General features: G+C 42.6%; 1 protein-coding gene and 1 pseudogene across 6 annotated transcripts in view; one reads left to right on the forward strand and one right to left on the reverse strand.

Annotated features, from left to right (window-relative positions):
- Positions 1-26462, reverse strand: part of Tango6 (transport and golgi organization 6 homolog) — a 163741-nt gene that overhangs the window by 68668 nt on the left and 68611 nt on the right. For 3 of the 6 annotated variants that reach the window (XR_015735906.1, XM_087900178.1, XM_087900179.1), the window contains exon 15: positions 3007-3114. The exons of 2 other annotated variants lie outside the window; for them this stretch is intronic. Coding sequence is in view for 3 of the 4 variants with exons in the window: in XM_087900178.1 (XP_087756304.1) it covers positions 3007-3114 (108 nt within the window). In the remaining variant the exon portion in view is untranslated. Of the gene's footprint in view, positions 1-3006; positions 3115-20078; positions 20816-26462 lie in introns of those variants that run through there. One more of the 6 variants, XM_087900181.1, reaches the window with a different exon arrangement.
- On the forward strand, positions 3433-3806 carry LOC125398157 (large ribosomal subunit protein eL42-like; annotated as a pseudogene).

A 26462-nucleotide genomic window follows, 5' to 3' on the forward strand; every position in this document is an offset into this window, starting at 1 on the left:
ACTGTAAGAGGAACACAAACCACACAGATTGTGTGGCGCCTTTTACATGGGCTATTCAGATTAGGCCAATCTACATACAGAGAAAGTAGATGTAGTGGTTGCCCAAGACTGTGAAGGTTGGCTAGGAATGATAAATACTACACAGAGTCTTTCTGGAGTGATTTAAAACATTCTAAAACTAACTGTCAAATGGTACACATCCTATGACTATAATAAAACTACTTAATTGTACACATTTAAAAAAATTGTTTGGGACTGGAGAGATGGGTCAATGGTTCTTGCAGAGGACCTGAATTCAGTTCTACACATCCTCCAATTCCAGAGGACCTAGTGGCTTTGGCCTCTGAGGGCATCACCATTCACACACACACACACACACACCTTTTTTAATCTTTGAAAACAATAGCTGGGTATGGTGACACATGTCTAAATCCCAGCATTTGGTGGTAACTTTGTTACTACTGATTTAAGGAAGAGTCTCACAATTTAGGTCAGGCTACTGAACTTCTGATCCTTCTGCCTCAGTTTCCCCAATGCTTGATTATAACCACATACTGCCACACTCTGTTACTTTTCTTTTCTTTCTCTCTTTCTCTCCCTCCCCCCCATTCCCACCACCGAGACAAGGGTTTCTCTAGCACTAGCTGTCCTGGAACTAGTTCTTGTAGACCAGGCTGGTCTCGAACTCACAGAGATCTGCCTGCTTCTGACTCCCGAGTGCTGGGATTAAAGGCATGCGCCACCACCGCCCGGCCTTGGTTAGTGAATAAAGAAACTGCTTGGTGGCTCACAACCATATGTAATGGGATTAGATTCCTTCTTCTGGTGTGCATGAAGAACAGAGGAGTCATATTCATAAAATCATGAATAAGCCGGGCGGTGGTTCAGCTATCTCTTTCTCTTTTTAAGACAGGATCTCAGTCAGGTACATACAGCAAGGGTTATGCAGAGAAAGTCTGTCTTGAAAAATCAAAAAAGAACAAGAAGACAATGATGACAACTATGACAACAGGATTTCTTACACAGTCCTGGCTGGCCTGAAACTTACTATGTAGACCACACTGGCCTCAAACTGCCTCTCAAAGTGCTAGGATTAAAGGCCTGCATAAACACACCTGGCTCCTTTATATTTTTACGTAGTACATAAAGATAATTTTCTTTGGTTCTTTTTTCCTTTTCTTTTCTTTCTCATATAGCCCAGGCTGGCCTCAACCTCATTATAGCTGAGGAGGACCTCGAACTTCTCATTCTCCTTCACCCATCTCCCAAGTGCCCAATGGATCTAAACAGAAACCCAAAAGAACTATTTCATATCTTCTTTTTTAGATTTTTAGATAGATAAAAACAGGATAAAATAGCCTGGCATATCTCGAATGTTAAGTGAAGTGCACTGCCAAGGGCAGAGTTTCAGCTCCAAACAGGCTTTGGCTGCCCCTGCAGTGTAAGAGAAAATGACTCCCTATCAGTGAGCTAAATGAGGAAAAAGTCAAGTATTTCATATTTCGTAGAATGTCTTGCAATCTTAAGAAAATGGTCTACTAGTTTAAAAACAATTTGAATTCTGCATTAAGTCAGAAATTCTATCCTAATAATTTATTCTAACACACACATCAGTACAAGTAGATAATTATTATGTGTAAAAGCATTGCTGTAGCACTATTTATAATAGAAATGACTCAAATCAAATTAACTGTTGATGAATAGAGCTGGTTAAATCACAGTCATTCATCCAGTGAAATCCGACGTACCCCTCCCCCACAAAAATGAAGCAGCAGCTTTTTAAGAGCTGTTATGAAATCAATTCCAAGCTCCATTATTAAGCAAAAGCTGAGATTTAGAACAGCGTGTTCAGAATTCAACTGTGCTTAAAACAGAGGAAACGCACACTTATCAAATAGTCCCAGAATAGACATAGAAGTCTAAGCTACATTTATGACCAAATGTGGCATAATAACCATAAACATCTATGTTTTCATCGTCCTTAAATCTCACTCAAGTGGCACTGAAGAGAAGAGAAGGGAAGGAAGGGGGAGGGCGGAGAAGGGGAGAGTTGAGGGAAGGGAAGGAAAGGCGTAAGTCCACCAATGAGGAAAAGGAGACCGAGACAAGTCTGAAATATGGAGAAATAGACTGAACATGGAGCAGAACAATATGTGTTTGGCAGAGCTGCTGGGTCATTTGGATAAATTTAGTCACAAAGTACTTGGAAAATGAAGCAAATATAGGAGACAGGCTGATCATTGAGCTTGACTCACTGATGGACACCCACACAGTCAGCAGCAAACACTGCCCAAAGATATAGTCAAAAATTAGAATGGGGGGGTGGGCTCAACAGATGCCCCAGTGATTAAGGGATTGTGTTAATCTTGGAGAAGATCCAGGTTCTGTTCCCAGTGCTCAAACAGCAACTAATAATCATGACATCAGTTCCAGGGGATCTAGCGCCCTTTTCTGGCCTCTGTGGACAAGTGCACACTAAGTGCATATACATATATGTGGGTAAAACACTCACACAAACATTAAAAAAACAGATCTCTTCAAACAAACAAACAAAAAACCAGCAGTGACACAATGCCTGGTCTATAAAGGCATTGTTCCAGGTAAGTCAGGGCTGTTAACACAGAGAAACCCTGACTTAGAAAACAAACCAACCAAACAAACAAACAAACAAAAAGCTAAAGAGAATCTAAAGATTAGGTGTTTTTTTAAAAAGGAAATAAAGGAAATTGCTATATGTGGTAGCATGCACATGTAATCCTAATGCTTGGGAGGTAGAAGCAGAAGGATCATAAATTCAAAGCTATACTCCACTACACAGTGAATCTGAGTCCTGTCTAGATTATATAAGACTCTGTCTCAAAAATAAAACAAAACAAAACAAAAAAACAAAAAACCCTTTAAGGGACAATATTAGGAGAACCAGTTAAGTGTGAATGTAGCTTTTGTACTCAGCCCACATCTAAAGTACAGAAAATGAATAGATAGCCAGGCAGTGGTGGCACATACCTTTAATCCCAGCACTTGGGAGGCAGAGGTGGGTGGATCTCTGTGAGTTCGAGTTTATCCTAGTCAACAGGGTGAGTTCCAAGACAGCCAGAGTTGCAGAGAGAAACCCTGTCTCAAAAATCCAAAAAAAACAAAAGAAAATGAGTAGACAGGGATGGAGAGACAGCTCAGTGATTAAGAGCACTGGTTGCTCTTCTAGAGCACCTGGGTTCAATTCCCAGCACCAACAGGCTGTTCGTAACTGTCAGTAATTCCAGTTTGAGGGTATCTGACACTCTCTTCTGGCCTCTAAAGGCACTGCATACAAGTGGTACACAGACATACAATAAGCAAAATACTCATACACGTAAAATAATAAAATAATTAAAAAAGAGTAGATAATTTCCATTTTTTTCTTCATCAAGAAAGATCCATATACACCCGCCAACATGGTGAACGTTCCTAAGACCCGCCGGACATTCTGCAAGAAATGCGGCAAGCACCACCCCACAAAGTGACACAATACAAGAAGGGCAAAGATTCTCTGTATGCCTAGGGAAAGCGGCGTTATGACAGGAAACAGAGTGGCTATGGTGGGCAGACTAAGCCTATTTTCCGCAAAAAGGCGAAAACTACAAAGAAGATTGTGCTGAGACTGGGATGTGTGGAGCCCAACTGCAGATCTAAGAGGATGCTGGCTATTAAAAGATGCAAGCATTTTGAACTGGGAGGTGATAAGAAGAGAAAGGGCCAAGTGATCCAGTTCTAAGCTGACCTTGTTATGAAGACAATAAAATCATGAGCTTTCAAAAAAAAAAAAAGAGAAAGAAAGATCTATATAAACACTTTATCTAGAACTGGGGAGGACATTATTAGAAGAAACTATTTTAAAGGAAGAGAGGTAAACCAAGTGGTGATACACATTGATAATCCCAGCACCCAGAAGACAGATGCAGGACGGTAAGTCTTAAACCAGCCTGGACTACACAGTGAGAGCCTGCCTCAAAGAAAAACAAACAGGGAGGTGGAAATGGTCTCTACGCCTTCAAAGATAAAGTGAGATAAAGAGAGGGCAAAGGACTGTGTTCAAATACTTGGCATAATCACAGGCCAGTGACCCCGGCACTAAGAAGGCTGCAGCAGGACTCTCAAGTTCAAGACCAGCCCAAGATGCATAACAAATTACAGACAAATCTAGGCACCTGAGGAAAATGCTGTCTCAAAATGCCAAATAATAACAGCAACAACAAAGAACTGTGTTCAACATAATTAACAAATTTATTTAGAAAACTAGAAAAACAAGAAAATATGTGTTTGGAAGGCAAGTTCTAATTTGGAAAAACAAAGAATAATAGTTGAGGGGAACTGGTCAGCTGAGTTACTCTGGTAACTCCAGCATTTGGGAGGTAGGCGAGGTGGCTCCTAAATCCAAGGTCAGCCTGGGTTATGTAACCAAGTTCAAAGCTAGCCGGACAAAAGAGAGAAGAGAGAGAGAGAGAGAAGACGGAAGACACAAAGGTCCTTCTGCGTCACCAATCCCTCCTGGCCTCTCTGTGGCTCAAGGGAGACCACATCAGGAGGCGGAGGCCGGGCCTCAGCAAGATATGCTGGCTGTTACATGGGGGTCCTCGTTAGGATTGAAGCTAAGGATAATTTCAGCACTAAGATTCCAGGAAATTGCACAAACTGGGAAATCTGGTTATTATATCAAGGAAGTGTGGGGAACCCAACTGGATAGCAGCTGTCTTTGTAATTACAGTCAGTGACAACATCTAGCGTGCCCATATGATGTTTGATTACTCCAAGGCTCCAAAGTTGTACTAATTACAGACAGGTTCCAACAAATTCCTACAGATTCGGGATGAGTGAGTGTTACTCAAGCCTGAGGAAAAGCAGGGTTACACTAAGGAGCCTTGATAGTCATCTGCTGTAAGAATATAGGGCAGCTAGCTCTTGAATTTTCACACTTCCTTATGTGTGTGTGTGTGTGTGTGTGTGTGTACATGCACATGCAAGCATGTCACGGACAGCATGTGAAAATCATAGGACAGCTTGTTAGAGTTACTTCTACTATGTGGGTTCTGCAGATTGAACTCAGATCATGAGGTTTTGCAGCAAGTGCATTTACCCACTAACCTATCTCAGCAAGCTCTTTAATAAGGATTCAAGTAATAACTCATACACTAAGGTCACACTGAGGAATCTGTTTAAATTGTGTCCTAATTTCCACTTTGGAGAGGAAAAAGTAAAAACGTGTGAATAACCTGTGTTTACAGACAAAAACACTTATTGAAATACCTTGAATTATAAAATTACACAATTTTTCCTTTTTTAAACACTTAGTGAATTTGTTCTTTGATAATTTTATACACATTTAACCTGCATTATGATTATTAAACCACCCTCCCTTCTAATTTTTTGAGGCATGTAGCCCAGCTAGTCTTAAACTCATATGGTGCCTAGGCAGGACTTGACCTTCTGATCCCACCCACTCTTGAGTGCTGGGAACACAGGTGTGACCTTGATCATGAAATTGCTCTGTACACTTGTGCACGTGAGAGTCAGGGATCAACACGAAGTGTCTTCCTTAGTCACCAACTGCTTTATTTTCTGAGACAAGATCTCACAGTAACCTTATCAATCAACTAGATTGACTAGCGAGCCCCAGAGAACCCCCATCTCTGCCTCCCCAGGCTAGTGAGCCCCAGAGAGCCCCCCGTCTCTGCCTCCCCAGCACTGGGATCACCAGTGTGCATGGCCATAGCTGGTCTTCATGTGAGATCAGTCTCAGGGCCTCACATCTGTGCAGTGAGCACTTTACCAAATGAGCACTCCCCCACCCCAGGAAATATTGCTCATAAAAAACTAAGAGCAAACCATTAAGGCACAGTGAGTGCGTTACAAACATCTGCATACACCAAGCACTGCATATGCATCCACGCTATTAGTGCACTAGACAATCATGTAAAGAAGACCCCATTTCTAATTTTTTACTGAGGGAGACAGTGAAGAACAAGAGCTGAGAGCAGAGCTGTCATCCTCTGCACTCGGTTGCCCTGCTCCACCACAGACCACCCGGCAGCAGTGCCCAGGGTGAGTACCAGTGCCAGTGCCCGGTGTAACTACCAGAACAGCACAAGCCTCCTGAGCACTCTAACCCCAAAGACAGCAAGCCTCACACTTTCAAGTTCAGGTGACACAAGCCTCCCTCCAGGACAGGCACTTTCTGAAGGACTCCAAGGTTCATAAGGAGAAGCAGCCTACACTCTGTATCCAAGTACACACTTAGTGGGTCCGCTGAGCTCCCTGGGGACTACTTTTCCCACTTGGAATATTATTTAGCTTGGAATAATATTATTGGAAAAATGCTCCAATGTGAAATGCTGCCAGCAAGTCACACAAAAGGGACATGGAAAGTGAAGGCTTCAGCCTCCTCTTTAACCAGCTACTCAAACTCCTGCACCCCACAACAGCTTTACAGGCCCAAATACAAAGACTGAACTGCAAAGCACAGTCTGCCTTGTCAGGGCTACCTCTACCAAGCAAGAGCATACGGGTGAGTTCAGAGAGGCACTAGGAGAGCAGACATCAAGACAATCATCAAGAGGGCTGCAGAGGCCGCTCAGTGGGTAGTGTCACTATGGAAGTGTGAGGACTCAGGTTTGAATCCTCAGAAGTCATGTGATGCTGGCTAAGGTAGTGGACATCTGTAATCCTAGTGCTCCTGGAACAACAGAGACCAACTGTTATACTTCTGCTGGCCTTCCCTGTCACCTGGGTACCCTGTCCTTTTAAGAGACAAGCTCTGCCCGCCCTCAATCACCCCCATTTGCCACCTAGGCAAGCTGATCTCGCTTCTCTCATCTCCCCTCTCTTTCTGTCAGTCCTTCTTAGAAGAGGCAGTCTCTGCCTCGTCCTTCCCCTTCTTCCTCTTTCTTTTCTCTCTCTGTCCCTCCACACACCTCTCCCCCCACTCCATAACCCTCTTACCCAAATACCTTATACCCTTCCCAATATCCACTAAATAAACTCTATGCCCAAGCTCTCTCTCTGCATGGTGTATCTGTCAGTCTCCCACCCGTCACGGTCTCCCACCTACCAGGGGTCCCGTGCCATGAATCATAACACCAACTCAAACAAAGTGGAAATCCAGGACTGACAGCTGAAGTTGACCTCTGACCAGAACATGAACATTGTGGTGCACGTGTGTGTATGCAACACACACAGAGGTGCTCACACATATCATGCACACACATTCATTCTCTCTTAGTCTCTCTCTCTCTCTCTCTCTCTCTCTCTCTCTCTCTCTCTCTCTCTCTCACACACACACACACACACACACACACACCACAAAGAAAGGAAGGAAGAAAGGCAGGAAGGGAGGGAGGAAAGAAAGAAGGAAGGAGGAAGGGAAGGAGGGAGGGAAGGAGGGAAAGAAGGAAACTGTCAAGAACATAATGATGCTCAAGCGTGTACTATGTATGAACAAAGAAGCCCTAATATACTGATTGAAACTGAAAGGGAAGAAAGGAGGGAGGGAGGGCACAGCTTTGAAGGTAATCACTGCTCTATGTATTCAAAGCAACTTGCATTTCAGCTGATCATGAGTGAGAAATAAAGATGTCACTCATTTAACTCTCCTGAGACTATTTTCAGGGATCATTTCTATAGTTCATTAAATTCTCTTCATATAGCTTTCACAGAGTGAAAATGTACCAAAAGAGACATTTACTGGTAAAAGGCACAGGCAGCTCCTGATGCTGCAGGGAACTTTAGCTGATTCACTCCTGAGTCAACTTCAGGGAAAAAACCAGGTAAGAAATAAAACCCTTTCTACATGTCCTGCAAACCTCAAGCCAGGGAGTCATGACAGGATCGTCCAGCCTGAGCCCTAGGTTCCCAATGGCATTTCACCTGCAGCCTACAGAGAAGCTGCTGAGTCAGCACAGTTGACTGCGGAAGTCACTTGGCCTAAAGCTCTGGCAAGATGGGGTTCATCTTCCACTTGCTCCAGCCAGTGACAGACAAGATAGAGGGTTTCTTAAAGTGCCTCTTTTCCTAAATTACGCCTAGAGTTGTTCTAATGAGATGATTAGACAAGCACTGGTGACAAGCACTCCAGGCTAGAACTGGCTTAGAGAAAGCGATCACTGCAACAGCAGCAGCCATGATGTACAGGGCTCATATAACTGCAGCAGCATCCAGAGACTAGGCAGGGCTACTGCTAGCCCCTGGCAGAACCTTCTCTCCTGAACACACACACAAGGACACTGCCTATAACCTCAGGGGTAACCATATAGTTACTCATTACAGATTTCAATCCTGAAGTAAGTCCAACTTATAATAAGATGTATACAAAACTGACAGTGTGGCTTAGAGGTAGAATATTTGCTAACATGTGTGAGGCCCTGGGTTCAATTAAAGGCACAGCAAAAGGCAAGCAAAAGGCAAGCAGTATAAGACATCTGTAAGCAGAGGAGAAAGGAGAACCATTAAAATTTAACTTTAGGTGCTGCGGGAGTATCTTCCGCTGCTTCAGCCAATAGTCGCTAAAGCACGAGCCCACGGTGCTGCGGGAGGGCCTTCCGCTCTGTCAGCCAATAGCCGCTGAAATACCAGCCCACTGGGGCGTGGTATATTTCTCTTTTAAAAAGAGCCACAGATCTCGGCTCGGACCTCTTGGTTCCGGCGCTTGGTCCCGGCTCCTGCTCCCGCTCCTGCTCCAGCGACTAGGCTCCCTTCCTGACGGTTTATGGTGTATGTAAGTTTTACCCCCCAAAATAAATAACCCCTTAAAACATAACTGGTGTGGGATTGATTCGCTGTTATTTAGGTGCTAGAAAGAAGACTCAGCAGTTAAGAGCACTAGTTGCTCTCCCAGAGGATCCAGGTTCGATTCCCAGACCCACAGCTACTGTTTCTCTGACTCCAGTCCAGGAGATACAATGCCCTCTTCTGGCCTCCAAGGGCACTGCACACAAGTGGTTCATAGCACACATTTAGGCAAAACACCCACATACTTTAATATATATATATATATATATATATATATATAAACTTTGTTTCTACAAACAAAAAGACTTGATTCCCTCCCACAGTGATAATATGGCAGGAACTGTAAAAGATTTAAACACTACAAAGAAGTATAAAGTAAAACAAAATTTCCCAGCTTTACTGATGCACACCTGTGGTCTCATGGTTTGGGAGGTTAAGGCAGGAGGGTCAGAAATTTGAGGCCAGCTTGGGTTAGATCAGCTCTAGACCAGCCAGGGCTATAAAATGAGATCCTGACTAAAATAAACAAAAACAAAGACCCAAATTGTAATGTTTAAAACCTGAATATATTTATTAAATAGTTGACATAAAAAAATAATTAGCCAGCCGGGCAGTGGTGGCACACGCCTTTAATCCCAGCACTTGGGAGGCAGAGGCAGGCGGATCTCTGAGTTCCAGGATTGCCAGGGCTACACAAAGAAACCGTGTCTCAAAAACAAGCAAACAAACAAAAAATTCTTTAAAATTTTAGTTTGATGTCGTTTTTAACTAAATCTCTATCAATCTACTTAATCAATAAAGACTTGGGAGCCAGACGCTGGGGTGAAAACCTGCTAGCTCAGAGAGACACAGAAAGCACCCTGAAGCTTCCTCCTCCACCAGCATCCTAGAAAGAGAGAGCTCTCTCCTATGCCATCCCAAACAAAACTCTTCCAACTCAGTGTGCCTCCCTTCTACTTCCTGTGGATCTCTTTATCCATCCTGATTCCCTCTTACTCTCCATGGCTACTTCCTGTCAACTGGTTGCGTGCTCTACCTCTTGACCTATGGAATGTTGTTTTTATTTAATCCTATTTACAATAAACAGAAAACTCTTGGATTAAAGGTGTGTGCTAGGACTGGGTCACACCAGAACTATAAACAGGTTTTTCCAGTAAATAACACAATTTGGGGGTTCATAGCGTGATCAAATATCCTGCAACAGTCTGGCGAGATGGTTGCAAGGTTAAGAGTACTTGCTGCTCTTATAGAGAACACAGGTTTGATTCCCAGCACACACATCAGGCAGCTCACAACCACCTGGATCTCCAGTTCCAAAGGATCCAATGCCCTCTTCTGGCTCCTCAGGGTACCAGGCATATACATGGTACATAATACACATACATGTAGGCATTCATACATATACATAAAATTAAAAATAAATAAAATTTTAAAGCCCAATGTGGTGACCAGTGCCTTTAATCCCAGCATTCAGGAGCCAGAGGCATGAGGATCTCTGTGAATTCGAAGCCAGTCTGGCCTACATAGTGTGTTCCAAGACAACCAAGGTTATTACACAGAGAAACCTTGTCTCAAAAAACAAAAAATAAATAAATTCTTAAAAATTGATTGCATTAAAAAGAGAATGGAGGAGGCTGGGGAGATGGCTCAGGGCTTATGAGGGCATTCTTTAGGATGACCCCAGTTCAATTCCTAGCACTGACACTGTGGCTTACAACAGTCTATAACTTGACCTCCAGAAGATCCAATGCCCTTTTCTGACCTCTATAGGCACCAGGCACACATGTGACACAAAGACACATACACACACACAAACAAAACACTCATGTAAAATAAGTAAATCTTAAAACAACAAAAAACAGATGGATCCAGGTCTGGTGGTGGAGGCCTGTAGCCACCGCAACTTGAAAGGCTGTACTTGACAGTCGGACCACAAGTACAAGGGCTGCCTGCACCACAAAGTCAGCCTGGGCGACTGAGTGAGACCACATCTCACAATAAAAGATAAGAAGAGCGCTGGGGAGATGGCTCACATGGAAGATGGAGGTGAATGTGGCAGCCCACCATAATCTCAGTTTGGAAAGCTAAGACAGGAAAGCAATGTGACTAGCAAGACTAGCTGAAACAGCAAGCTAAAGGTTTGACAGAAGAGCCTGCCAACAAATAAGGTGGCGGGGAGTCAAGAAAGACACTCAATGTCAACCTCAGGCCTCCATAAGCACGTTCACACATACATGTACACACATACGCACATGTGCACCCCCACAAGTCCACATCCATATGCACAAACATGCAGACCATATACCCACCAAGTTAAAAGGGGCCAGAGATATAACTCCATGGCTGAGAGCTTGCCTAACATCTGTGAGGCTCTAGGCTTAACGCCCAGTATTGCAACAACGAAAAAGGAGGTAAAATTAATTTTTTTAAAAAAAATAGTAACATGTATATGCAGAAGTAATCTGAAGCCATATTTGGGAGACAGTGTTAACATAAGGCGGGGCAGGTCTCATTCACATATCCACAGAATACTACTGGGCATGTTACTTCGTGATACAAATATAGTCAGCAGTGCTTCTCTAGAGACAGATTAGCTGATGATAGTGGGTTAGAATGTCTGTTTTGTGTGTCATAAGGATTCAAGGAGAGGGGAGGAAAAGAGAAGGGTAGAAAGGATGTAAAATGAAGGCAGGACTTCTTGAAGACGGACAGATGAATTGTTACAAAAAGCACTACCAGCCAGGGATGTAGCACAGTTGGCAAGTGCTGGCATGAAGCCCTGTGTTCCAGCCCCAGCACTGCATGAAACTGGGCCAGGTGGTACAGTTTGTAATCCCAGCACTCAGAAGGTGGAGGCAGGAGGATCAGAAGTTCAAAGTTATCCTTGGCTTTGATGGAGATGAGGGTAGCCTAGGCTTGTCTCAAAACAAACAAGCAAAAAAAATGAATTAAACTAAATGAAAAAGGGGCTGGTAACATGTAACTCAGCGGCAGAATGCTTGCCTAGCATGCATGCCCAAGGCCCTAGGTTCCAAGTATTTGGCCAAGTAGTGAGTTTTGAGGCCAGCCTGGGACAGATGGTCTTAAACAAAACAAGCAAAACCCCAACCAAGCAACTAAACAAACACAAAACACTCCACAAAACAAACAAACCCACTCATTAAGTTCTCAACTAAGTGTAACCCTCCTGAAAAGAACAATAGACAAACAAAGGAACGAATAAATAACAAAACAGTATACTCCCCCAAAGTTCTTTACAAAGCTTTCACAGCTGTAGGAGGAGGTCCTATTTAGACCCTCAGGGCAAATTCCCCAAAGAGAAACAACTCACCTAATGGGTACAAATTCTATTCATTTTCTTACCAAGGGAGTCTGTGTCATTATACTTAACCAGAACCAGAAGTCCCATTGAAAAGTTGCCAATGGTGGTTCACACCTTTAATCCCAGCACTTGGGAGGCAGAGGCAGGCAGATCTCTGTGAGTTCGAGGTCAGCCTGGTCTACAAAAAGAGTTCCAGGACAGTCAGGACTGTTACACAGAGAAACTGTAAGACTTTAAGACAATTCTGAAGCCATTTCTGACAATTCCAAACCCTGTCAGCCTCCATGCCTTAGTGCTTCCCCTCCTCCCCTGGGAACAAGGACCTAACAGCTACACTTGCACATACTCAGTTCCTGAACAATTACCCATACTCGTATGTTTTGACTCAGTCCCCTGGGAAATGGGGTCAAAATGACCTCTTACCTCATCTGATCTGATAATAGCTCTCCAGCCAATTATTGATCATAATTGTCAAGGAACAACCCCTCTTGTTTCTATGGGGCCTTCTCCTTTAAAAGTAGACTGGACCAGCTAGTCGGGGTCTCTCGGCTTCCCGAATGCTGAGGGACCCTGTCATGACAGAATTAATAAAATCCTCATGCTTTTGCATCAGCTGTGGTATATGAGGTGGTCTCTGGGGAAAACTCCTTCTCGGTTTGGACACTAGAGTCCAACAAAACCCTGACTCAAAAAACAAGCAAACAAACAAACAAAAAATTTGTCCATTTACAGTTTTTATCTACTAGATAATTTTCTTATTGATATCTAGTAACTTTTTACGTGATAAAGATATTAACTGTGTACCTGCCTTTTGCTAAAAGAAGCAGGTTCAGTGTGATATAATTCACGTACCAGGAAACGTGTCATTCTAACATGAGGAACTCAGGGTTTCAGGAGACTTCCAGAATTGTGTAACCATCAGCACTCTTAGTTCTGGAACATTTTCATCGCCCAAATGGAAGCTGCCCACTCATTAGTCACTTTTCCTTTTCATCCTGAGCCCTGGGCAACTACAGATCCATCTCCTGTATAAATAGACTTAAGCTTGCCATTTTCCTAGAAAATCTTCTGTTGTTGAGTACACTTCGCATTTTAATTAAAGCTAAGGAGATCAAGTCTTTTCAGTTTTCTTCCTAATTTCTCTGCCTGGAGATACTGGTTCCATGCTCATTCACTGTAATTTTTTTTAACCTCCCAGTTCATTAATTCTCTTCCTGACTGTGTCTGCTGCAAAACTCGCCCACCTGAATTTTCAGTTATTCTACTTTTTATTTTTAGATGTTACTTTTAAAAAATCAATTTGATTTTTTTGTTTTGTTTCTTACTTCTTAAAGTTATTGTCAAAGTTATTTCTTTATAATACAGTAAGCAGAGTTACTTCTTAATGTGTGAGCAATATCTGAAGTCTTATGGGACCTTGTTTTCTTGTGTTTGGCTATGTGTGACTGTGTGCTAGTTACTGGCTTCAAGAATTAGTATGGAGGGCTGGAGAGATGGCTCAGTGGTTAAGAGCACTGCCTGCTCTTCCAAAGGTCCTGAGTTCAATTCCCAGCAACCACATGGTGGCTCACAACCACCTGTAATGAAATCTGGTGCCCTCTTCTGGCCTGCAGGCCAGGCAGACCACTGCATACTTAATAAATAAATTAATTAATTAAAAAAAGAATTAATATGGAGAAATGTGGTGTTACTGTAATGATCAGCAAAAGAGCTTTTGTTCTGGAGAATGAAAGTTTTAATAGAGGTGGTGACAGCTATATGATATGATAAAATAATTAGTGTTAATAAATTGTTTAAAATGTTCAATGTCAAATTTTATGTTATGGTTCACACATGCATAAAATCACATACTTTTTTTTAACCGTGTCTTGCTATAGAGCCCAGGCCAGCCTTCAACTCTTGCTCCTCCTTTCTCTACATCCCAGAAATTCGGGGGTGAAGCACCGTGCAGGGCATTGCACAATACTGCTGACTGGCCTGGGGGTCTAAATTGAGGAGTAGAAGGTGTTTGTTGTTTAATCTCACTTGGAATTGCTCCAAATTTTCATTTCTGCAACTTGTCCATAGCTCAATTTCAGGCAAATGTCCTTAGGGCAAATGCAGGATCTCTTGCTGAGTTCACACCTTAGGAGTTCCGGCTTTCTCTCCAAGTGTTGCTCTGCCCATTCTCTGCCCTTTCAATTCTTTAATGGTTTTAGGTTCTTTTGAATGTGTATGACAGTTGTATTAAAGAGAATGATCTCATTAATGGAAAGCAGATAGCTACTTTCACTTAAATTTTAATTAGTTTGAATTTGAGATGTTTGATTTAGGCAGAGTTTCACTATATAGAATACAGTCAACTAGAATTCTCCATCATCTTGCCTGGAATTATAGGTATTTACCACCAGGCCTGACTAAAATACTTGTTTTAATTACCCAACAAATATAGTATAGATTAAGATCTCCTTATTGTCAGTAGTAGCATATCAGAGTTTTTAAATTCTGCCATTCTAAACCATCTTCAATCCAGCTTCTTTCCACACTGCTGTTTTGGTGAGTTTATTGTAAATTGAGCTTATTTTCATTTTTTCACATACAGTTTTTGACCCACTGACCCAGCTACTCTTCTCAGCAGACTAATAAGCATCACACGGAATGGCTCCTAATGCAGACTGCTGGCGAGAGCAGACGCCACTGGGCCACAACAGAGTGGCACAGCTCAGAGTGGAGCAGGAGCTGTCATTTTCCTGGTGGGTCCCCTGTTATGAGGAGCAGGCTGGATGAGATGCTGCTGATTTAACCATTTAACTGCTGAACTGCCAGACAAGAATAAAGGATGCCTTCAGTTCTATCTAATTAGAATTCTCTGACTTAATAACTTTGCAAGCTGAATCATTTCATAGACTAAATATAGAAAAGTTATTATTATGGTCTGGTTTCTAAGCAACCATTTCATTAAGAAAAGCACTACTTGGGAGGGAAAACACATCTGTTAGTCAGTAAGGTTCCTGCTGTCTTGTATAATTTCATGGTGAAGAAGCCCTGGTCACTCTGTACTCTGGTAATCCCTGGTTGTGAAAAGGTCAGCAGGGAGTGCTACAACACAGGGAGCGTCTGTTTCCATCTGGACTCGTCCCCAAACCCTGTCATCATGAAGCAGTTCAGCTTCCTGCAGCAGCCATATAATTTAAAAAAAATACTCTTGGTTATAAAAGCAAGACATGTTCATACTAGAAAACGTGAAAAGCCAGGAGTGGAAAGGCACAAAGAAGAAAAAAGTCACCTGACGGCTTGATGCTTTCAGACTCATTGGAAAATGAGTCCCGCTGTTAAGAATAGTTTTGTTAAACTATGGACCTAAAATAATTCCATAGGATTCTGTTGTTTTCCTGGGAGATCAGAATGGTTTTCATAACGGTGTGGGCTGTGTTGGACAACTGAATTCAGAGATCTGTACAGACAGTCATGCAGTCCTGCTACCGTTCATAAAACAGATTACATACAGACAAGAGCATGTCTGTCAGCAGTGAGGAGAAAGTTGTGTGTGTGTGTGTGTGTGTGTTGGGGGCGTGGACAATATGACACATGGCTTGTGGTATACAGTGTTCTGCCTGGACACAGACAAAGACAAGGACTTTTTCAAATTCTTTGTTCTTTAAGGCAGCAAACCTTGTTTTCCATGAAATCTTTATGAACATGATGAGAGAGCAGGCCCTCTGGCTAGAAAGAGGTTGCTGTGCGCTGAGTCACCCATCTACCGACTGCTGCCCTCACATAGCCCTGGCTACAGTTGCCCTTTGCTGTCCCTCCAGTTTGAGACACTCCTCTTCCTAGCTTCGCGGTGAACTCCTAACCCCCCAACTCTGGAGAATGTTTTCCCTCTCCTTCCCCGCTCTGTCCAGTGAAACATTCCTAAACTGGGATAGCCTTCAGAGTGCCCGCTCTTTGCAGCACCTGTAACATGACTTTCTACCTGTGTGATTATACCGGCCCTCCTCTGACTGTACGCTCCACCAAGGCAGGACATTACTGTGTTTCTTGGAAGTATACCTACCACATTTCTCAAACAAAACAGGGTTTAATAAACAAATGTTAAAGGAACAAATTAACATTTAATTATTAAGAGAAAAAAGGAGCGAAAATAATAATTTACGATTCTTTTCCCCCGGTTCAGCTCTGACTATTGGCAGGATCCAAACAGGAGCCTGTCAATCTCTTCTATGAAATTTGTTTTCCTTCCTTCCTTCCTTCCTTCCTTCCTTCCTTCCTTCCTTCCTTCCTTCCTTCCTTCCTTCCTTCCTTCCTTCCTTCATTATGTACACAATATTCTGTCTGTGTGTATGTCTACAGGCCAGAAGAGGGCACCAGACCCTATTACAGATGGTTGTGAGCCACCATATGGTTGCTGGGAATTGAACTCAGGACCTTTGGAAGAGCAGGCAATGCTCTTAACCTCTGAGCCATCTCTCCAGACCTGAATTTTGTTTTTTAAGGACTTATTTCAGGGTTAACTCATTGATTAATGAGTTTGATTCTCTTGCAGAGGACCCAGGTTCAGTTCCCAGCACTCACATGGCAGCTCACAACCACCTGTAACTCCAGCTTCGGGAGATCCAACACTTCTGGTCTCCTTGGACACCGGATGCACACATGCATATTATACATATATACATTTTTAAGTTTTTATTACATATGTTTAACATATGAGATTAAATAAATCTTTTTAAAAGCACCAAGTCAGCCTAAAGAGCATAGAAAAGGGCAAATTAATTTCTTTGTGTGTATGTGATCAGAGTCATTAAGTATTTGTGCATGTATATGAAGGTCAGTGGTTAGCATCTGGTATCTTTTATCACTCTCTACCTTTTAAATTTTCTTCATTTCTATATGCATGGGTGTTTTACCCTCATATATGTTGTTTGTGCACCACATATGTGCAGTGCCTGCAGTGCCTGCAGAGGCTCAAAGAGGGCACTGGATGCCCTGGGCCTGGAGTTACAGATGGTTATGAACCACCTTGTGGGTTCTGGGAATCAAGCTGGTGTACTCTGGAAAAGTATCCAACTACTGAGTCATCTCTTTAGTACTTTAGTTAAATTTTTTAAATTACATGTTTATTTATCCATGTTGTGTGTGGGGGGGGTCATATATGTCTCATAGCACATGTGCGGAGGCCTGAGTACAAGTGGGAGTTGGTGCTCTCCTTCCAGCATGTGAGTTCTGAGGACTGAAGTCAGGTGTGGCAGTAGCACATTTACCTGAAGAATAATCTTATCAGTCCCACCTTATTTTTTGAGACCTGAAGCTCATCAATTCAACTAGACTGGCTGGCAAGTGAACTCTGGGGGCTTGCCAGCCTCTCTCTGTCTCTATCCTCTCCAACCCCCAGCAGTAGGGTTATGGAGGCTTTTACGGGGTGCTGAGGGTCCAAATTCAGGTCCCCATGCTCGCACAGCAAGCACTTTACCAACTGAACTATCTCCCCCGCCCTCGGTTCTTTTCTGGGTTTCTGTATACAACAAAGTCAACACAGAGGAAAACAAAAGCTGAACACAAAGTGCAAAGATGTTCTTTAGGTCACTGGATGCTCAGGGTCTGACATTTTCTCCCTGAGGTCAATTCACTTCCAACTTGCCTTCCTCTTTAGGGACCAGCAGAGACAAGTCTGATCAAGAAGCAGAATCAAATATCAAAGTCTAAATCTAAACTGAACAGATCTCACGTAAGGGAATTTTTCCAACACTGCCCAAGACCTGACATGACCAGAGAAGTGGAAATTGATGCTTCATTAAGTAAAAAACGTTGAACTTATGATTCAGCAACAAAAGGATCTATGTCAGGGTTAATAAAAAAATGTAATTGAGCCTATTACGTATGTGAGCAACTTCAAGGATCACCTTAACCACATATGGTAGGATTAGGGATTTTAATTTGTATTTCAAATAATAATGTAATGTAAGCTACTTGCTTTGTGGTATGGGAAAAAGAAGGAAGAACTGGGACTCTGCAACTGGTACCACGACATAGCTCAGGGAATCAGAGAAAGCAGGGTGCTGTACTTAAATACTGGTCTATTTTATACTTATGGATTCTTCCATCATTCTACATTATTCTACATTACTCTAGTCAGTCTCTCTCTCTCTCTCTCTCTCTCTCTCTCTCTCTCTCTCTCTCTCTTCCTCCCTCCCTCCCTCCCTCCCTCCCTCCCTCCCTCTCTTCGAAACCCCTTCTGTGTAGCTTTGGAGCCTGTTCTGGAACTTGCTCTATAGTCCAGCCTGGTCTCAAACTCACAGAGATCCACCTGCCTCTGCCTCCCTCCCGAGCGCTGGTATTAAAGGCGTGCATCACCACTGCTCAGCATGTTATTCTAGTCTTCTTACCGTGCCCTTAAAGAAAAACAATTGATGGCGGTGGCACATGTTTTTTAATTCCAGCACTCAAGAGGCAGGGGCAATCAGAGCTCTGTGAGTTTGAGGCCAGCCTGGTCTACAAAGCAGGTTCCAGGACAGCCAGAGAGCTACACCAGGAAACAGTATCTTAAAGGGGGGGAAATTCTCTATTAAAAGGAAGGTGGGTTGACGGCAAAATTTAGATAGTAATTCTTCAGGGAAGGTAGGGACTTACTGACTCCTTAACAGCTTATAAGGGAGACATCTGCAACTGACTCCACCCACAGCGTCTCTAAATTGTCTTCTGGAAGGACCCTGCCTTTATGGCAGCTCATCTACATGAACAGGAGATGAAGGATTTGAAGAAAATTCTGGGAACCATGAAATTAAGTATGTACCTGTTTACCTGAAAATGTCAAATTCTATGGCCGCCACAGCTTGTTCCATTTACTGTCTGTAGGAGCAGAGGCCTCAGACTTGAGAAAGGCGGGAAGATATTAGCACTGGGTGGATAAGAGCCTTGGGCTCAGGGTTGAATGAGGGCTTTATCACTCACTGGCTAGCAAGGAACATAGTCTTTTTGTTGTTAGAGGTGGCCCTGGGTGGTCCTCAGAGCCTTAGGAGAGAAGCTAATGAAACAAGCAGTTGCTTCTGGGCCACAGTTAGCCGCTTAACTGTGGGTGAAAATGAGAGCGTGTAAGTAAAGACAATGAATAAGTACTGATCTTTTGACCCAGGAAACCTGTCACTAAATCACTGCCTGCAGGGGGACTGCAATCTGCACAGAAGAGCCTGGGTGCCTGCAAGTGGTTCCCAACAGCGTCTACTCTCAAATTCATCACTCCTTCCCCTTCATACCCTGACAGCCTCAACTGCTTATCCCCCTCCATGCCTGCCCTGCTCTGGACGTCTTCAGGCTTTTGCTTCCCTTCAACCTCAACTTCTTCCTCCATTTTTATCCAAATCCTGTCCATGCATCCTTCATACCCCCAAGAGTTTCATGAAAAATCTCTGAAATTTTAAGATAATATTTAAAGTGTATTAACTGGAGTTGGAGAGATGGTGCTGTGCTTAAGAGGGTTTGGTATTCTTCCTGAAGATCTGAGTTCGGTCCTCAGAACCCATGTTAGGTGGCTCCCACCCTCTTGTAACTCCAGCTCTACAGGATCTGACACCCTCTTCTAACCTCCAAGGGCACTTGCATACACACATGCACATGTGTGCACATATGCAAACTCTTTTTAAAAGAGGTAAAGGATTTCTCTGTAGCTTTGGGGCCTGTACTGGAACTAGCTCTTGTAGACCAGGCTGGCTTCGAACCCACAGCGATCCACCTGCCTCTGCCTCCCAAATGTTAGAATTAAAGGCATGCACCACTACCGCTGCCCGGCTCCACTATCTACTTTTAATTCAAAAAGAAGCTTCACGTCCAAATGGAACACACGGTTCCTATCCCTCTCCCACCCTCTAGTAACTACTCCTAGTTCTACAGAGTGTCCTGTTTTGGACATTTTACATAAATGGAATCATACAACACGCGGCTTTCACTTAACCACACTTTCAAGGTTTATACTGTAGTATGAATCGGCAGTACGCCATCTTCTTTATTACCAAATACCACTGCATTGAATAAATGTACCAGGTTTTATTTGTCTACTCACAGGTGACAGGTTCTAGTTGTTCCTACTTCCGGGCCTCTGTGCATAACGCTGAGGTGTGAGCTTTTGTGTAGACTATGTCTGCTGTTACTTTCCTTCAGGTCGGGGGCTTGAACGTGCTAGGTAAGCACTCTGTCTTGGAGTTATATCTCTGGCGATTTTTTTTCTCTCCTTTTTGAGCTAGAATCTCATCTAGAACTTACCAAGTAGGCCTTGAACTTTTGATGATCCACCTGCCTCTACCTTCTAAGTGCTGAGACTACAGCTAACACACCCACTCCCTTCCCTTAGGAATCTTCCAGACCTTCAGAACCAGACTGAAACTGCTGAGGCATTCAGCCTTGTGAACTGAGCAGTACTAGGCTCTCAGCCCTGCAGCATGTGTTCAGCCATTGTTGTTACCCAGACAACACTGTGTAGTCAGTCTAATAAATGCACTTCTAACTTATACATTGGCTCTATTGGCTTTTAGAGATCCCTGACTAATACAAGAGGTGATGAGGTCATGAAGACTCAGCTTCTGCAAATGTATTCATGTCAAAATCGTAGGAGTGAGGAGTGGCTTCCTGAAAAAGATGAGTTCAGCCCTCTGACTCTTCAAACCTCTCTGGCTGTTCCCCAAATTTCTTTTGCCATAGGATGATGTAGCACAAAGGTCCTGGCCAGATGTTGCCTTCAGACCTTGGGCTTCTGAGCTTCAGGAACTGTAAGAAACAAAGCCCTGTCCTTTATAAGTAAATTCCAGGTCCAGGTATTCTGTCACACAGTACAAAAGACAGCACATGAATCCAATCCAGAAGGGACTTCTGAAGCCTTCTCTGATGCTCCTGAGCAATACCATTCCCTGCTGTGCTGAAAGCCAATGACCACTGAAGGGAAGGAGGAAGAAGAGCAGGCAGTGTGAGGTAGCAAGGTGCATTTTAAAGATCAAGAGATTACCTGAAAACACCCTACACACTCCCTAAAGAGCAAAAGAAAACAAAAATCAAGGAAGCACAAGATCGGCAGACTGTTAAATTATATAAAGAGCTGGTTTATGATGGAAGCACTGCCACAGGCAGGCCTGATCCATATATGTGGAGACCATGAGGAGACTCATTCATACTTGGGGACTGAAGCAATGTGGGTACTGCGATGCACTGCCTTGCCCTCTGGCAAGAGTATGGTTTTCAGAACTAAAGAGACTTATCTTCAAATTCTGGTCCTGTCACCTAGTATCTGTGTCACTTTGGACCATAGTTAATATCTTTGAGCCTCAATTCCCTCGTTCTGAACTTGTAGGGTTGCTATGATTGACACATAACAGGTACTCAGTAGGTGGTAATTTATACAACCTACTGCCATTTCTCTGACATGACAATTACCCAGGGCAATCTTGGAAAGTGCAAATAATTGTGAAGTAGCTATTATTCTTTTTTATATAGGTAAAAGAACCAAACTGCTAAGTTCTCTGATATAAATCTGAATATTGATTTTTTTGACTGACAGAAGAAACCACCGGTCAGAAAGTCCAAAAATGAAGCTAGTATGAGACTTTAGTTTAGAGCTTTGAAGTTAACTCCCAACCCCCTACGTGGAAAGGGGCAGAAGGCATCATGTAGAGCCTGTGAACTTCAATAAGGTAAGTACAATAAGTACAAAAAAAGGGGATCGCTGTAAAAAGGGCTTGCTTCACTTCCACACTCTACTAGCTTTTGTGACTACCAGCGAGTCACACCTTCATTTAAAAAGCTGGTAGAGAGCCAGGTATGGTGGTATAAGTCTTTAATTCCAGCACTTGGGAGGTGGAACCAGTTGAATCTCTACAAGTTCAAGACCAGACTAGTCTACATACTGAGTTCCATGCTAGCCAGAGCTAAACAGTCAGACTCTGCCTTTAAAACAAACAACAACAACAAAAACCAAACTAACAAAAAGCAAAAAAAAAAAAAAATGATAGAGCACTTGCCTAGTCATGGGTTCAAATCCCCAGCAAGACATAAACTAACCTGGTGGCGGGCTCAGAGATTTAAGAGCGCTGGCTACGCTCCCAGAGGTCCTGAGTTCAGTTCCCAGCAACCACATGGTGTTTCACAACCATCTATAACAAGAACTGGTGCCCTCTTCTGGTGTACAGACATACATGAAGACAGAACACTGTATACATAATAAATAAATCTTTTTATTGTTTTATTGAGCTATATACTTTTCTCCCCTCCTCTCCATTCCTCCCTGCTCTTCTACTCTCTCCCCTGACCCCCATGTTCCCACTTCACTCAGGTGATCTTGTCTTTTTCTACTTCCTATGTAAATTAGATAATAAATAAATCTTAAAATTAAAAAAAAAACTAGCATGGTGACATATGCCTGGAATTGTAGTACTAGGGAGGTGGAGAAAGTAGGTCAGAAGTCCAAGGTCATCCTTGAGTACAGGTCAAGTCTACAGTCAGCCCAGACTATGAGACTGTCCCCAAAGCCAGATAGAGAGGTAGACAGACAGATAGACAGACAGACAGACTGAACTACAGTGCTTTACTATATTTCAGGATGACTGGTGGAATCTGGTGTTTCTATCCGCATTATTAATAATGATCAGCAAGTGGGAACCACTCAACTGTCCATCAGCTGATGCTGGATAACAAATGTGGCTAGTCCGTAGATGATCAACATTATTCTTGAATAAATATTGAAAATCATAACATCTGTCATCATCTTTTTTTCAAAACTAACAACAGAGGGGCTGGAGAGATGGCTCAGCAGTTCAAAGCACTGGCTGCTCTTACAGAGGACCTAGATTCAGTTTCAAACACCCACATGGCTACTCACAACCACCTATAACTTCAGTTCGAGGGGCTCCAGAGCCTCTTCAGGCATCAGACACATCAGACACACATATGATATACCAGCATACATACAGATAAAATACCCATCCAGATAAAATAAAAATAAAAAAATTTAAAGCAAATAACAGGATCAGTTTCTATTATTTGAGAAATTCTGTAGAAGAGGGACCTGTTGTACCCTGGGAGTTAAAGAGCAAGCTTTCAGGCACATGAGATTGTGGGTGCTCAGTACCATACTTCTCAAACTGATTCATCCTGGAACCCATATACTGAATGAGAAAACAGGCTCTCAAAAATTGTACACACATACACACATGCACATGCAGGCATATGCTCTCTGTCTCTCTCGTGCTCTCTTTGCAGAAAGTAAACAAATAAACATTTTTTTAAAGATAAAGATCTAAATGACCTTCTATGTTATCTTGGAGAACAGGTTTAGGTTAACCTAAGTATAAGTGCCAAAGTCTTTATCTATAAAATGGGACTATTTCACATCATAAGTAAAAATTAACTCAAAATGAACCATGTATCTAAATGTAAGAAGAGCTAAATCAATAAGAAGTAAATCTCTTCAGTGTCTTTTGTTGTTCAAGACGGGGTTTCACTGTGTATCCTGTGTATCCGCGGGTAGCCTGAAACTCACAATGTAGACTAGGATAGCCTTGAACTCACAAAGATGCACCTGCCTCAAGCGCTGAGAGTAAAGGTGTGCACCACCACACCTGGCACTTCCATTATCTTGATTGAATGATAACCTACTAGAAATGACTCCACAAGTATGAGCAATGGACGAGAAAGCTAACGAATAAATTTCATCAAAGTTAAACTTCTATGTTTCAAACAGCACCACACACAAGAGAACAAGATGCTCGACACACTGGCATAAAATATCTGCAAATCATACATTTGATAAGGAAGTTGTCTCCAGAATACACCAACAGATATCACAGTCCAATAATAAATAAAACATTCCAAAATGGAAATGGTAAATAATCTGAATAGATGTTTTTCTAAAGAACATTTTAAAACAGACAAAAAGTGATTTTAAAAAAAAAAAGGTGTTCAACATCATCAGTGAAATACAAACCTAAATCATAATTCACTTCATACCCATTAAGATGGCTGAAAGAAATGGGCCAGAAAATTAACAAGTATTGGCTAGCTAGCATAGTGGAGTTTTTGTTTATTACTGGCAGGAATGCAAAATGATGTCACCATTTTAAAAAGATCTTATTGACTTAGCTCTTATATTTAGATATATGATCCATTTTGCATGGATAATTTTTAGGCATGAGATGAAAAAGTCCCATTTTATAGATAAGCATGGAGTTACTATATGACCTAACAATTCTCCCAGCTGTAAATGCAGGGCAAATAAAAACAAGTGCACACAAAACTTTGTAAACCAGTATTCATAGTGGCCGAGAAGTAGAAATGGGGTTGTTAAGATACCTCAGCAAGCTAATGGTGCCTTTGGCCTAGTCTGAAGACCTAAGTTTAGTCCCTGGGATCCACATGGTAGAAGGAGAGAACCAACTCCTACAAGTTGTCTTCAGACCTCCACATGTGCACCATCTCACACACACACACACACACACACACACATACATACATACATAATTTAAAACTAGAAACAATCCAGCTGCCCATCAACTGATGATGGAAAGTAAAACGGTGCTATTCAGTATAATGAAATACTAATCTATAAAAAGGAATAAAGATCACCAGGCAGTGGTGGTGCACGCCTTTAATCCCACCACTCAGAAGGCAGAGACAGGCAGACCTCTGAGTTCGAGGTCAGTATGGTCTACAGAGTGAGTTCCAGGACAGGCTCCAAAGCCACACAGAGAAACCCTGTCTTGAGAAACAAAAAGCAACAACAACAAAAGGAATGAAGGTATTGGCCCATGTTATAGTAAGGAAGAACCTTAAAAAGGTATTCTATATGGAAAGGACCTAGAAAAAAATGGAGGTCTGACCCTATTGCCATATGACTCCATTCCACTCATGGCAATGTCCAGAACAGGCAAATGAGAGACAAAAAGCAGATCAGAGGTCATGGGTTTAGCGGCGTGGCATATGCAAGGCTAAGGATCTGATCCCTAGCATCACAAAAAAGAAAGAAAAAAAAAATGTCCATCATTGGTTGCCAGGGGTTGGGGGAGTGACTGCTATGGGTATAGGATAATAAACATGGCAGGAGCATGGTGGCATGTAGAGAGACATAGTGCTGGAAAAGTAGCTGAGAGTTCTACATCTGGGTTCACAGACAGTAGGAAGAGAGTGAGCTACTGGCCCTGCATGGACTTTTGAAACCTCAAACCCATCTCCAGTGATACTTCCTCCAACAAGGCCACACCTCCTAATTCTTGTAAGTATTTCCACTCCATGATGACTATGCATTTAAACATATGAGCCTATGGAGGCCATTCTTATTCAAACTACACAAACTAGTACACTGCCTAAATCTTTGTGTGTCAGGGTATATGTGTATGCATACGTATGCTCATGTGTGTGTATATGTGCATCAGGTGCGCATATATATGTGTGAATGCACGAGGAGGTCAGAAGTCAACATTAGTGTCTTCTTCAAGCTTTCCCCCTCCTATTTTTTGAGGAAAGGTCTCTCAGTGAACACGGCACTCACCAATGCAGCTATGCTGGCTGGCCAGTGAGCTCCAGTGATCCATCTGTTTCCATCTCCTTCGTGCTGGGATTACAAACATGCACTTTTGCTCTCAGCAAAACGTAGGTCCTTGGAAATGGAACTTGGGTCCTCGGGCTTTTGAGCTGAGCCCTTTGCCAACTGTGACATCTCCCTTTTTTTTGTAGGGGTGAAAGAGGTTTAAAAAGAATCTCACATAGCTCAGGCTGGCATTAAACTCACTAAGTAGCCAAGGGTGACTCTGTCTTGGCCTTCCAAATGTTGGGGTTACATCTCTATATACTAACAAACACTGACTTGCACCTTTTAATTTGAGGCATTTTCAGAATGTAAATTATATCTCAAATAAGTTTGAAAGGATGAAGATAATGTCTACTTCCCTGCCAACCTCATGACTTTACAAAGCGCAAACAGAAGAGACACTGTCAGTGAGACACTAAGAAACCAGATCAAAACAGAAAGAAACCTTCCAGTTTCAAGGACATAAATAAAGAATGCAAAGTTCACATGACTACAGTCCAAATTTCCACACCAGATTCAATGAGATGATCCTTCAAGGGACAGAGAATTGTTTTCAGCTAATGGTTTCTTACTTTACTTGAGGTAGAAATCTGAGAATAAGATAAAGGTTGGTGCCTGACAAGTTAAAGCTTGTAATTCTGCTTAGTTGGAAACTCTGTAAAAATCTTGTCATCGTGTATATACACTCACCGCCCCCCTTCTGTGCCTTTTGCCTTGGTTCCCTTTGGCTCTTTTGAAAGAAAAGAAAAAGAGGGTGGAAAAGGGTGTGATTTGTCTGGGCATGTCAAAATGTCTATCCCTTTCTTTACACAATGGCATACTCTCACCTCCCATAGCTCAGGG

The sequence above is a fragment of the Myodes glareolus genome, chromosome 22, assembly GCF_982192425.1.
Source record: "Myodes glareolus chromosome 22, mMyoGla1.1, whole genome shotgun sequence".
In the NCBI taxonomy this organism is placed as follows: domain Eukaryota; kingdom Metazoa; phylum Chordata; class Mammalia; order Rodentia; family Cricetidae; genus Myodes; species Myodes glareolus.